At 37.9% G+C, this 12,357-nt stretch overlaps 1 protein-coding gene across 2 annotated transcripts in view; it reads left to right on the forward strand.

Moving 5' to 3' along the window:
* LOC126428102 (disintegrin and metalloproteinase domain-containing protein 10) overlaps positions 1–12,357 on the forward strand; it is a 561,823-nt gene that overhangs the window by 539,183 nt on the left and 10,283 nt on the right. For both annotated transcript variants that reach the window (XM_050090004.1, XM_050090003.1), the window contains exons 11-13: positions 1,295–1,516; positions 7,022–7,138; positions 9,143–9,307. In XM_050090004.1, coding sequence (XP_049945961.1) covers positions 1,295–1,516; positions 7,022–7,138; positions 9,143–9,307 — 504 coding nt within the window. The remainder of the gene's footprint in view (positions 1–1,294; positions 1,517–7,021; positions 7,139–9,142; positions 9,308–12,357) is intronic.

A 12,357-nucleotide genomic window follows, 5' to 3' on the forward strand; every position in this document is an offset into this window, starting at 1 on the left:
GCTGTCTAGTCCCATGAAGAGGACCTCTATCTATCTATCTCTCTCTCTCTCTCTCTCTCTCTCTCTCTCTCTCTCTCTCTCTCTCTCTCTCTCTCTCTCTCTCTTGTGGGTATTTCTTTTGTTTTATCTGATGTACATCTTAAAGTCCCTTTAATGCAATGATTGATGATGAATTAGAGATGCATTTATAAATAGCCCTCATACGTCACATCTTAAAGACAATTTCCTAATATTTGTGAGAGTATTATTCCAAAATTATGTTTAACCTAAGATCGAGGGACATGAAAGGAAAGCAGTGGTTGGGAAGGGAGTGAGAGAGGGTTGTAGCCTCTCCCCGATGTTATTCAATCTGTATACTCAGCAAGCAGTAAAAGAAACAAAAGCAAAATTTGGAGTAGGTATTAAAACCCATGGAGAAGAAATAAAAACTTTGAGGTTGGCCGATGACATTGTAATTCTGTCAGAGACAGCAAAGGACTTGGAAGAGCAGTTGAGCGGAATGGACAGTGTCTTGAAAGGAGGATATAAGATGAACATCAACAAAGGTAAAACGAGGATAAGGGAATGTAGTCGAATTAAGTCGGGTGATGCTGAGGGAATTAGATAAAGAAATGAAACACTTAAAGTAGTAAATGAGTTTTGTTATTTGGGGACCAACATAACTGATAATGGTCGAAGTAGAGAGGATATAAAATGTAGACTTGCAATGGCAAGGAAAGTGTTTCTGAAGAAGAGAAATTTGATAACCTCGAGTATAGATTTAAGTGTCAGGAAGTCGTTTCCGAAAGCATTTGTATGGAGTGTAGCCATGTATGGAAGTGAAATGTGGATGATAAATAGTTAAGAGAAGAAGAGAAGTTTTCGAAATGTGGTGCTACAGAAGAATGCTGAAGAATAGATGGGTAGATCACATAACTAATGAGGAGAACTGGGGGGGGGGGGGGGAAGAGGAGTTTGTGCCACAACTTAACAAGAAGAAGGGACCGGTTGGTAGGACATGTTCTGAGGCATCAAGGGATCACCAATTTAGCATTGGAGGGCAGCGTGGAGGGTAAAAATCGTAGAGGGAGACCAAGAGGTGAATATACTAAGCAGATTCAGAAGGATGTAGGTAGCAGTAAGTCACTGGGAGATGAAGAAGCTTGCACAGGATAGAGTAGCATGGAGCTGCATCATACCAGTCTCAGGACCGAAGACCACAACAACAACAACAACAACAACAGGAACGTTTCATGTTTTAGACAGTGTTTACTAGTGTGTGACTCATACTGAGACTCAGTCTATTGTATTGCAGTTGTGCATCAACGGGGAGTGCACCGGTTCGATCTGCCTCGAGTGGAACATGACGGAGTGCTTCCTGAGCTCGGGTACGGACAAGCGGCGGCTGTGCGAGCTGGCCTGCCAGAATGGCACGGACGCCGCCACCTGCCGCAGCACCAGCGAGTTCGCCGCTGCTGTCGGCCTGCCTCCCGGCGGCATAAGCCTGCGGCCGGGCTCTCCCTGTGATAACTTCCAGGTATGCTTGTGTGTGTATGTGTGTGTGGGGCGACACTGCTCCCCACCATCTTAACAGCACCAAGCTGTCTCCTGAAGATGTTTCTTTCTCTCTCCAAATTGAGGGGCAACTGAAAGTACACCACTTTTGAACTATGCACAATGTAGTAGTGGCTTCGTAAAAGCCATAGACATTGCAGACTCGATTATCTGGACCTCAGTTATTCAAATTTGCAATTATCCAGATTGTCAACCACGAGCAAATAGTTTCGTAGCCTACCCAGATCACGTAAGAAACAGATTGACCGTCCTTACGGCGGAACAGGCAAACCGTAAAAATAGTTTTCCCGTCGGTCAACAGGTGTCGCAGGTGACGCTATAATGCAAACTGACCTGTCCATGTCACGGAATTGGCAACGCTGTATCTTCGGTGACGTGAATGACGCCGATTTGTGTTCGGCTAGAGCACTGCGCGCAAAATGCATTTGTCACACAGCTGACTGTAGCTCATGATCTGCTGTGGTTTTTCCCGAGTTTTCAATCGAAGAATGTAGATTAACTCCTGTAATTTGACAAACCAAGTTTATTTCTACTGTAGGGATACTTCTCACAATCATATGCGAAATGAAATAAATGAAAAGTAACACACAAACATTTCTTGCAAGTTACTGTTTAAATGGAGACTGTATTGCAGTCACTTAGGTTTTACACTCGCCTTCCATGTCGTTCATTTCCTCTTTGTTATACAGCTCCTCCGCACGCAGGTTAACACTAGAAAGCTTTCAAAATCTTCTCAATGTCTCTGAAATATAATCAGTTAATTTACTGACAAATATTCCACCGAGCAGTGGGTTTCGCGTCCTGACATTACCAACATAATTGTTTATTTTGCATAGAGTATGTATAGGGATTAGGTGAGTTATAATGACAATATATTATTCACATTGAGACTGTAAATAAGTTTAAGAAACAGAATTTGCTTCCTAACCACATTTTGCATTTGATTACTGTTAGTTGTAAATGAATATAATTTCAAGTACGCACTTAACAACGATATCTTCGAAAAAAATAAATATTGAGAAACATTAAATATCGTGAATAAAAACTAATTTATTGATTTACCTGGATTTAAAATCGACTTCCGTAACCTTTCTTTATCTTTGACGGGAAATCTGAACATTTTTAGTTCAGGATTTGTCCGTCTACTCCTTCCACACTGGATATACTCGCAGGCAATCATGATGACGACTCAATCCACTACCAGCGGTATGTCAGAAACAGCTGTACTTCACAGATGCCACATGGTGGAAAGCTGCACGCATTCGGATGATGTTGACATATATTTCACAGAACAGAGTGCCATCTAGTGGTTGGTGTCACAAGTAAGGGTGTGACACTGTCGCTCCCTGGTGGCTGTTCCCTGACAAGGGTTGCCCGCTAGACCAAGCGATCGGGCAATCTGTTTCTTATGTGATCTGGGGCAGCCTAGTCCATGTGTGCAAGGACGTGTCACATTGACACTGTTGCATGATCTCTGACCCACGTGTTTCAATACTGTTTGGGTCAGACAGTTGCAGTTACTACGTCACTGTGCTATGTCTGGTCTTAAAACTGTCTGAGCCTGAGAGACTGGTGTTATCACTAAAAGATGAAATAAACATTATTGATTTATTAGAAAAAGTACAAACTGGTCATAAGTTACCCAACAAGTATGCTCTAGGTACTTCGATAAGATTAAGAAGAATACCAATTCAGAATGAGATTTTCACTCTGCAGCGGAGTGCGCGCTGATATGAAACTTCCTGGCAGATTAAAACTGTGTGCCTGACCGAGACTCGAACTCGGGACCTTTGCCTTTCGCGGGCAAGTGCTCTACCATCTGAGCTACCGAAGCACGACTCACGCCCGGTCCGCACAGCTTTACTTCTGCCAGTATCTCGTCTCCTACCTTCCAAACTTTACAGAAGCTCTCCTGCGAACCTTAATACCAATTCAGTTTTGAAGTATATCTGCAAATTTGATAGTGAAGACAGGACTAAACTTAAAAAAGTGATAGAGAAAATGAAAACTAAACTTTTGGGAGAAGCTTTGTATTGACCCTTTGTACAAAAACGGTCAACTGGACAACCTTGTAGAAATGAATTGTGTGTGGATGGTTGTACAGGTTCAAATCTCGTCATGTAATTCGAGATTTGGAAGTACAAAAACAAAACGTCAGCTGATGTAGATGCAGCAAATTCTCTTAAAGGTGGTTTTAAGAAGGAATCGGACCAAAATGACTATGACATGGACTTTGTTTACAACACTGGTGAAACAGGATTAAACTGGAAATCATTACTGTGAAAATATCTAGCTTATCAGCAACAGAGCTCAGCTATAGGATATAAAACTAACAAAGAGCAAGTAACAGTATTAGTTTGTGCAGACACTACTTGGACCCATAAAATGCCTCTGCTTGTCATCAGAAAATCCAAAAACTCCAGATGCCTGAAAAATATCAGATTTCCATTAATTTATAAAAACCAAAAAAGCAAATGGATGAGCACAAAAATATTCGTTAGCTGGTATGACGACACTTTTATTCCTGAAGTAAGGAAAAAATTCAAAACAAAACTGGTAAACAAGAAAAAGTCATACCTTTACTGGAACCATCCTTTGGTTGAACTGTTAAGAGAGAGAAAATGAAATGTTTAAAGTAAAATTTTTGCATGCTAATACATCTTTGTTAAGTGTTATTGAAATATTAAAATGACTTTAAAGAAACAAGTTTTATATATGGTAGACTGTTATCTGTTGATGAAGATAACATAAAACTTGTTTTGACGTTTCTCAGGCACATGAACTGAAAGGAGTGTTGTTACATGGTTGTAAATGCTAGGGATTTGATTGAAAGCAAGACTTTGAACAAAGCTTGGAACTGAATATTAAAACAGGAACACAAAAATTCAATAACTGACGTGGATGATTCTGTTTTGGAGGATATAAATGAGCTAATGACAAACACACAAATACTGTGAGCCAGGATTGTAATCCTCATTATGTGAAAGAATGCCTCACTTGTTACAATAATGATCTAGGTTTTCAGATCATGTCAGATGATGAAATTGTTGTAAAAATATTGCAGGCAAATGAACTGCAGAAAATACGACAAGATGAAACAGGAGAAAATGTAGATGCATAAAATAATGCCCAACTATCTCACACAGAAGCATTTTGAGCCCTTGAAACAGCTTTCAAATGATTGGAAAAACAAAAAGTATGATACCATGAGTTTTCTACAGTTAAAACAATTTTGTAGTGAAGCAGCAATGAAAAGAAAAAATTATGTCAAATGGCAGTTATCAAATATTTTAAACAAAATTAAACTACTGTGAGTGTCCTAGGTATCTTTTGTTAGGTATTTCATGATTAAGATTGCAGTATTTTAGGAAAATATGTATGTACATAGGAAATGTGTTTCTAATCTGCTAATAAACACCAACTTCGGTTGATTTCAATAAGTTTAATTTTTTTTTAAATATACATTTAACAGTATGTATTAACTCTAGATATACAACCATATGATAACATACCTACCAGATAACCATATGCAAGTTGACATCGTGTATCTTTCTAGAGTAATAAAACAAAAATCACTTTTCTTCTTTGTATATTCAATTATCTGGATTTTTTATTATCTGAATGATGTACAACAATTAGTCTGGCTAATCAAGAATCTACTACATATTTTTCAAAGAAGGGCTTTTTGTAATTTAAACCGAGCAGGAAACTAAAGCTGACAAATGTGCATGAAAATGCAAGTACTCTACATTGAATTATGTTAATAATAAGGACTGACTTGTTGCATTGTAATTCCTTTGTTTATTTAATGTGCTTTATCAATGCTGGGCTCCTACTGTGGTGATCATCATGTTTTTCATGTCCAGTAATCCCCTATGTACATCATAATATATTCCTATGCATGGACCTAGCAACCTCAGACTATCCAAGTCCAGCAAAATCTCTAACAGTTATTTTCCAGTTACCGTCATTACAGTTGTAATGTTTGGTGAAGTAACAGGAAACTGACATCAGTGGTGTTCCCTCCATATTATTTGAGATAATTATCAGTCCACCATCATCAAAGACCAGTTGTTAAAATAAGTATTACATTTTGTTTCCAACTTTCATCTTCTCTTACTTACCCACTTGCTCATTCCGATCCACTACAAAAGATACCCAGGAGGAATGGCCAATATTCAGGAATGATCATTCAAAGCTCTTAAAAAGGCATGCATAAAGAGCTATGGGCAATTGTTCATTTTCGACACTGTGAGACAAATCTCTTCTACTGCAAGCTCTTTGCTTGGTCTCTAAAATGCATACCTTACGAGCTATATGCACTTGTTCGTTAGAACAGATGTGTTGCATGGTAGCAAAGATGACTAAGTGCTCGTAGCTCTTAAAGTATGTACTTTTAGAGCCCATGTTTACTGCACATTTTCTTCCTTGCTTTGGTCCATGCTACCACTTTTAAAAGTGCCAGCAAACAACTTACAGAAAAAAAAAAAAAAAAAAAAAGGTTTGTTTCACAGCATTGAAAATGGAGTGGTGTACATAGCTTTTTAGGGCATGCATTTTAGAGCGCATTTGTACTGAGACTTCTTTGCTTCGAATGATTGCTCCTATATGCCCCCAACCCCTCCCTTCTTCCCACCTGTCTTTCAGCAGATGTGTCATTTTCCCTTTATTTTCATCTTAAGCATGTCAAATAAAATCAAATTTCCATTGTAGGCCTGGTCTTAATTCTTATATGCTCATGTGATCGTTTGCTTGCACAAACAACTGCATCGACTGTAGCAGGGCCGATCACTTAGTTCAGTTGACTGAAATAGTGATTCCAAATCTTCAGTTCCTTCACTTGACTAGAATAGGGATTCCAAAACTTATCATGAAGACTGATGTTGGTGTCTCTGGCTTTTCTCCGCCCTTCAATGTTATTGCACATTGTCACAGTTTTTGAATGCTGTAGTGACATTATTAACATCTATTAAAAGAAAACTGTGTTTCAAACCAATTTAAATATTTTATTTTGAGACTTAAATAGTCAGAAAAACCAAAGAGGCACAGTTGGTAGCACACTGATCTCCTATTCCAGAGAACAGTGGTTCGTATCCCTGTCTAGCCATCCAAATTTTTTCCTTCCCTGTCCTTCCTCAGCTTCATCTCTTGTGACCCCACTGTCGATGAGCATTAAACCCTTACCTTTCATTCACATTCACTGCTGTATTGTAGCACTTAAAATTTTTTGGAAAACTGTCAGATAAACACCACATGAGAGTAGTGTCAGCTGAACTATGTCTCTGCCCATCTTAAACTGTAAATAATTGAACTAATGGATATGATTTGCATTTTTTTGTCTCCCAGATAATGTTTTAAATGATATTCAAATAGATATATAATTATTTGATATATCTTGAAACATATTGATAAATCTGCTCCCTTAATAATTTTATAAGCGTGTCAGTATTTTTATTTTTTGCCATAGGGCTACTGTGATGTGTTCTACAAGTGCAGAGCTGTGGATGCTGAGGGGCCGCTGGCTCGGCTCAAGAATCTCCTCTTCAATAAGGAGACGTTGCTCACTGTTGCTCAGTGGATCACGGTGGGTATCCGTAGAAAATTCTCTCTTCTTATTTACTGTCCTGTCAACAAAATACCATCCAGTTGTACATAACTTTCTGCATTGTCCACATATTATTAGGAAAGTACTAGGAATAATTAATTCATTCACAATAGAATTATCAGATTAACTGAAAGCTTTTATACCACTTTGCCAGATCACAACCAAATTGTCACATTTCAGCCCTAGCTAGACCGAGGACTACACTACAAATCTGTCAGTAACCACAACCTATTTTCGAAAAAATAATATAGATGCAAAAATATATTGTCAGTAATCTGTTCTCTTCTCTTTCTGTTCATGCATATTTGATGTAATATGTCACACAACCATGATGTTGTGGGATAAAGGTGACATTCAGTATAGGTAGTTTCAGTTGGCATGAGTTATCTATCGAAATATTTCACTACTCTTTGTATATATATATTGAATTAAAACTTTGTTGCTCTGCTGCAACATATTATTGTTTGGAAATTACATTGTCGTAACCCACTCACTGGATTGTGGTGAGCTAATCGTTGAGAATGTCCAGAGTGGAATAAAAATGATTCCCATAAAAGAGAGACTATGAGGAGGAAGAAGATGGACATACCCTTTCATAGCTGCTGATTGGCTCTCATTATTGTTGTGGGAAGAGGCCCTGTGTCTTACTCCTTGACTCTCCCATTTTGCTATTGTATGTGCTGTTTAGCTTCTCATAGCACTGTGTGACAAGTGTTGATATACAGTATTTTTACCAGAAAACTTTGAGGAATTGTAGGTCACACACGAGGTTGATTTTTGTGTGTGGTACAATACATGTTCTCTTTAACCCACTGTTTATAACAACAACAGATGTACAGAAATTACATTTATTAAATGGATGTTTGTCACAGGAATTTGCTGTGATGTAACGAAAGGTTTTTCACTGTGTAATCCACTCACCACTGCTCCATAAATTAGAAAGATGCAGAATAAATGATACTGCACTGCTTTTGATTCAGTTGAAATCATATTCCAGTAGATCTGTGTGAATTGCAAGTGGGAGGGGGGGGGGGGGGGGGGGAGATAACCAAACAGCTTAGAATATTGGTGAAATTAGAATAGGATAAAGGCTCACCAAATACAGTTTAAAACTAACTGATCAAAGTCAAATCAGTAGCTTAGGTATGCAGATTCTGTCAAATCCCTGTGGTTAGTTGTAGAAAGAGAGGGAGAATTATCGTCTTCCCACATAAGCTACTTGGCGAACAACTTAAACAATCTTGCATTCACATGGGATGTACTGTAGTACTCAAGTGACTAGGAAAGTTGTTTATTACAGCTACTTTGGGTCTGTTGTAAGATTAGAATAATCTTCTGGGGTAATGCAATTAGTTTGAACAGGCTACTGTTACTGAAAAAAGTTAATATTAGAAGTATATTTAATATTAAGCCTAATGAGTCATGCCAACTGCTATTTAGGGACCTATATATTTTAACTATTCCATGTATTTAAATTTGTGAACTGTTTATTTTTATATATAACAAGTCATAAATATTAATAATTAACTATTAGTTATCAATAAGGAACCATTTTCAACATATGTATGATACTAAAAGCAATGAAAAGAAAATTTCATGTTGCTGAAAGAAAAATTAGATGTCATCCTTTTGTGAAGATGTTATTATTGACTTGTAGAATTTTTCAGTGTTGATAAAGCTGTCTCTGTAGAGGAATGTAATAAAACATGCAGTGATAGTTGTAAATTGTGATTAATTGGGTTTATTCAATACTGTATATGTCTCAGTTACCTAATTTACATTGAACAGTTCCCTGTACATTAAATCAGTGACTTATGCCTATATGAAATGAGATAATAAAACTGTGATCCTGATTCTGATATAAATTTACAACAGCCGATGAAACGGTCTGTCCTGAACACCATTACATGCAATGAAAAACACATTAGTTAGTAGTTACACATGGCTGAACACTTCAAAACTTTCAACTGTATTTTCTTGCAGGAATACTGGTGGGCAGTTCTGTTGATGGGCGTAGCGTTCATCATCTTCATGGGACTGTTCATAAAGTGCTGTGCTGTCCACACACCCTCATCGAATCCAAAGAAGCCACCTGCCCGACGCTTTAGCGAAACACTGCGTCACCCCATGAGCACACTTAGAAGAATGGTGAGTCAGCATTGTTCTGCATTTGGCACACTACAGATATACTTGCATTGTCATTTATTTCATCTGTGACATTTAAGATCCTCCTTGAGAAATTGGGGACATGAGTTGTTAGCTCTTAAATACTTCATTGTGGAAAATACTTTATTGTGGATACTAAAGACTATTTATTCTCTTAATGTGTTGTTCTCATTCAGCAGTGTTTGTTGTTTTTGGTCTATTTGCTACACTGATGATTTGAATACGATTGGGAAGAATGTTTCAGTGACCCCAATGAATAGCAAAGATGTAGAATGAAAGTTGAATTTTTGAAATATGTTGTATATTTTGATTGGAATGACCTTTGTATGTTTTATAAAGAAATTAGCTGAAAATCTGGCATTGTTGGGGTATTCATTTTACGAATTTCTATAAGAAACAAAACCTTACATGTACTCTTGCAATTGACTTGGTGTGACGTGATTCTCAATGGTTTCTGTAAGCTGGGTGTAGCTGCTTTGTGTGTCTGCACACGATTTTCTAAACATCTCTGTGACGATGCCTCTTCATTGCTCTACAGACGGCTTGTGTTTCTGCTTACAGCCATTTGCGCTTCATGGTTAAAAGTTATCAAAAGCCCTGTCAGGTGTCAAAGATTTTCTTAAGTTGAGTCATCTGTAGTAAAGAGTAAGTGTACTAAAACTTCATGCATGGTGCGGTATTTTTCCATGCATCTCAGTGTTTATGATATCATATCTCTTAAACTGTGTGTCATACAAAGATAGGTTTGTGTAGGTAAATTCAACTTTGGTTATAATAGAGGGAAACATTCCACGTAGGAAAAATATATCTAAAAACAAAGATGATGTGACACCAAATGAAAATGCTGGCAGGTCGACAGACACACAAACAAACACAAACATACACACAAAATTCAAGCTGGTAAGTCTATCCGCTCCCAGGATTGGAATGACTCCTTACCCTCTCCCTTAAAACCCACATCCTTTCGTCTTTCCCTCTCCTTTCTTCTTTCCTGATGAGGCAACAGTTTGTTGCGAAAGCTTAAATTTTGTGTGTATGTTTGTGTGTCTGTCGACCTGCCAGCATTTTCATTTGGTAAGTCACATCATCTTTGTTTTTAGATATAAATTCAACTTTGTCTACATATAGTTTGCAAAATGCGTTGCAAATGGAGTTAGTAGCAAAGAAATAATAAGTTCAAATGGCATGCACAGTGCTGCAATTTTTCACATGTTTCATTGTTTGTAGCATCATATCTCCTGAACCATGGTAGGTAGATAGCTCTTACCCACATAGCAGCTGTTGCTGGACAGTAAGGGATATGTTTACCAAGTTTGATTGAAATTGATCCAGTGGTTTAGGAGGAATACTCACACATTTACATGCATACATCCTTTTTTATAATATGTTTGGATGTTCACTGTTTAACTGTTTTTGAGTTTTCAATGTAAGAAACTGAAATACGGACAGTCGCTGGACTTTTATTCAGTTAAAAATACAACTGATTGAAGGTAGTCACATTTATTAATTTCCTTCTATGCATTTTGAAGGGTTGTACTTATATCAGGTATATGTCAGTCAGGAAGGTGTTGATGCTTTATATGTATGAATTTTGTGGGCAACCTATCACAGGCCCCAGTTTATCATATTTACATTATATAGTGTATATTTAGGTTGCCATACAAAGTGTATGTGATGTAAATATAACTGAAAAACCAGCTTGTGACCAATGTTTCTTAAAAAAGTCATACTTACATATCATCGATGCCTTATTGACATAAATCTGCCTGCTGACAGAGGCATAATCCTCCGAAACACATTCTTTACTTGTGCTTTTTGTAAAATCTCATTTATCAAAGAATGTCATTCACTGGATCTTAACTATTCAGTTGTCTGTAAATGAAGAACAGACAAAAGTGTAAAGTTTTATGCCTTGCTGCACCAATTCGACAGCTGCAAAACTTGGTGAAGCAGTTTTTCTTGTCATGCCTGAAACACAAACATTGTCAGATCATGAAGACTTCTGGTTGATCCCGGTATGAAAGCATGCATCTTCCCATCACATCCTGCAAGTTCTCTGTGAATGATAAATCAGGTAACCGAACAAGCAGTTCAAGGGTCGCTATAGTCTTCAAGGTATTTGTGGTTTGGGGTCTTGCATTATCCTGATGGAATATTATCAGTTGGTAGCCTGATTGTGAAGATTACGAAAGTAGGGTTTACCATACTTGCCACACAATGGCAAACATTCTGCGTCCCTTAACAGTTACCAAATCAGTTTTTTTGTCTCATCCAATCACTCCCCACACCATTACTCCAGGAGTCGGAGAGGTTAGGATCTTGAGAATTACTGCTTCCTGTGACCTTTCATCAGGTTGTCTACATACATGGTTGTGTCAATCTGACTGCCACAGACAGAAGTCAGACTCATTTGTGAATATGACAGAAGGTCACGTAATGTTCCAATTCATTTTAGATTTACAAGTCTCTTTAGTCGGTGACAGATGACGCGTGGAAATTCAACATCTCAACCCAGTTTTCAGGTCTTGGTGACCCTCTGCCTGGAAGCTGTGCCCAGATTTCAGTTATTGCCATCTTTCTATTTGTAAGAGCTAGTCAAACAATCCTATGATTTTATCGTGCCATACTTCTTCTCGAAGGATCCGTGCCTAATTTTCTTGCTACGCTGATGTCCTGAGTCCATTTCATCACCACTCATTCTGCCGTCACTGCACTGCACTGTCTTTGCGACCTTATGATGCTCCCTTGTCCACGTGTCAATGATTCAGCCTTTCACAAAGTGTGAAAGGTGGTAATAACCTGCATACGCTTATCCTTTGGGTATGTTGCGTTGCACACTCTGTGTGAAAAGTTCCAGCATCATTAGATGCACCATGTAGCCCATTATGCAGTCACACCATTCATCATCTGAATAAAGGCTTTTTTCTGAAAATACAGACAATATGCTCACATAAGTATGACTGTTTAATCAATGAATCTTGCAGGTATGCAGGGCATGCTGATACTAGAGTATTACTTTGTTAGTGTTTGGT

The sequence above is a fragment of the Schistocerca serialis genome, chromosome 12 (genome assembly GCF_023864345.2).
Source record: "Schistocerca serialis cubense isolate TAMUIC-IGC-003099 chromosome 12, iqSchSeri2.2, whole genome shotgun sequence".
NCBI classification, from domain to species: domain Eukaryota; kingdom Metazoa; phylum Arthropoda; class Insecta; order Orthoptera; family Acrididae; genus Schistocerca; species Schistocerca serialis.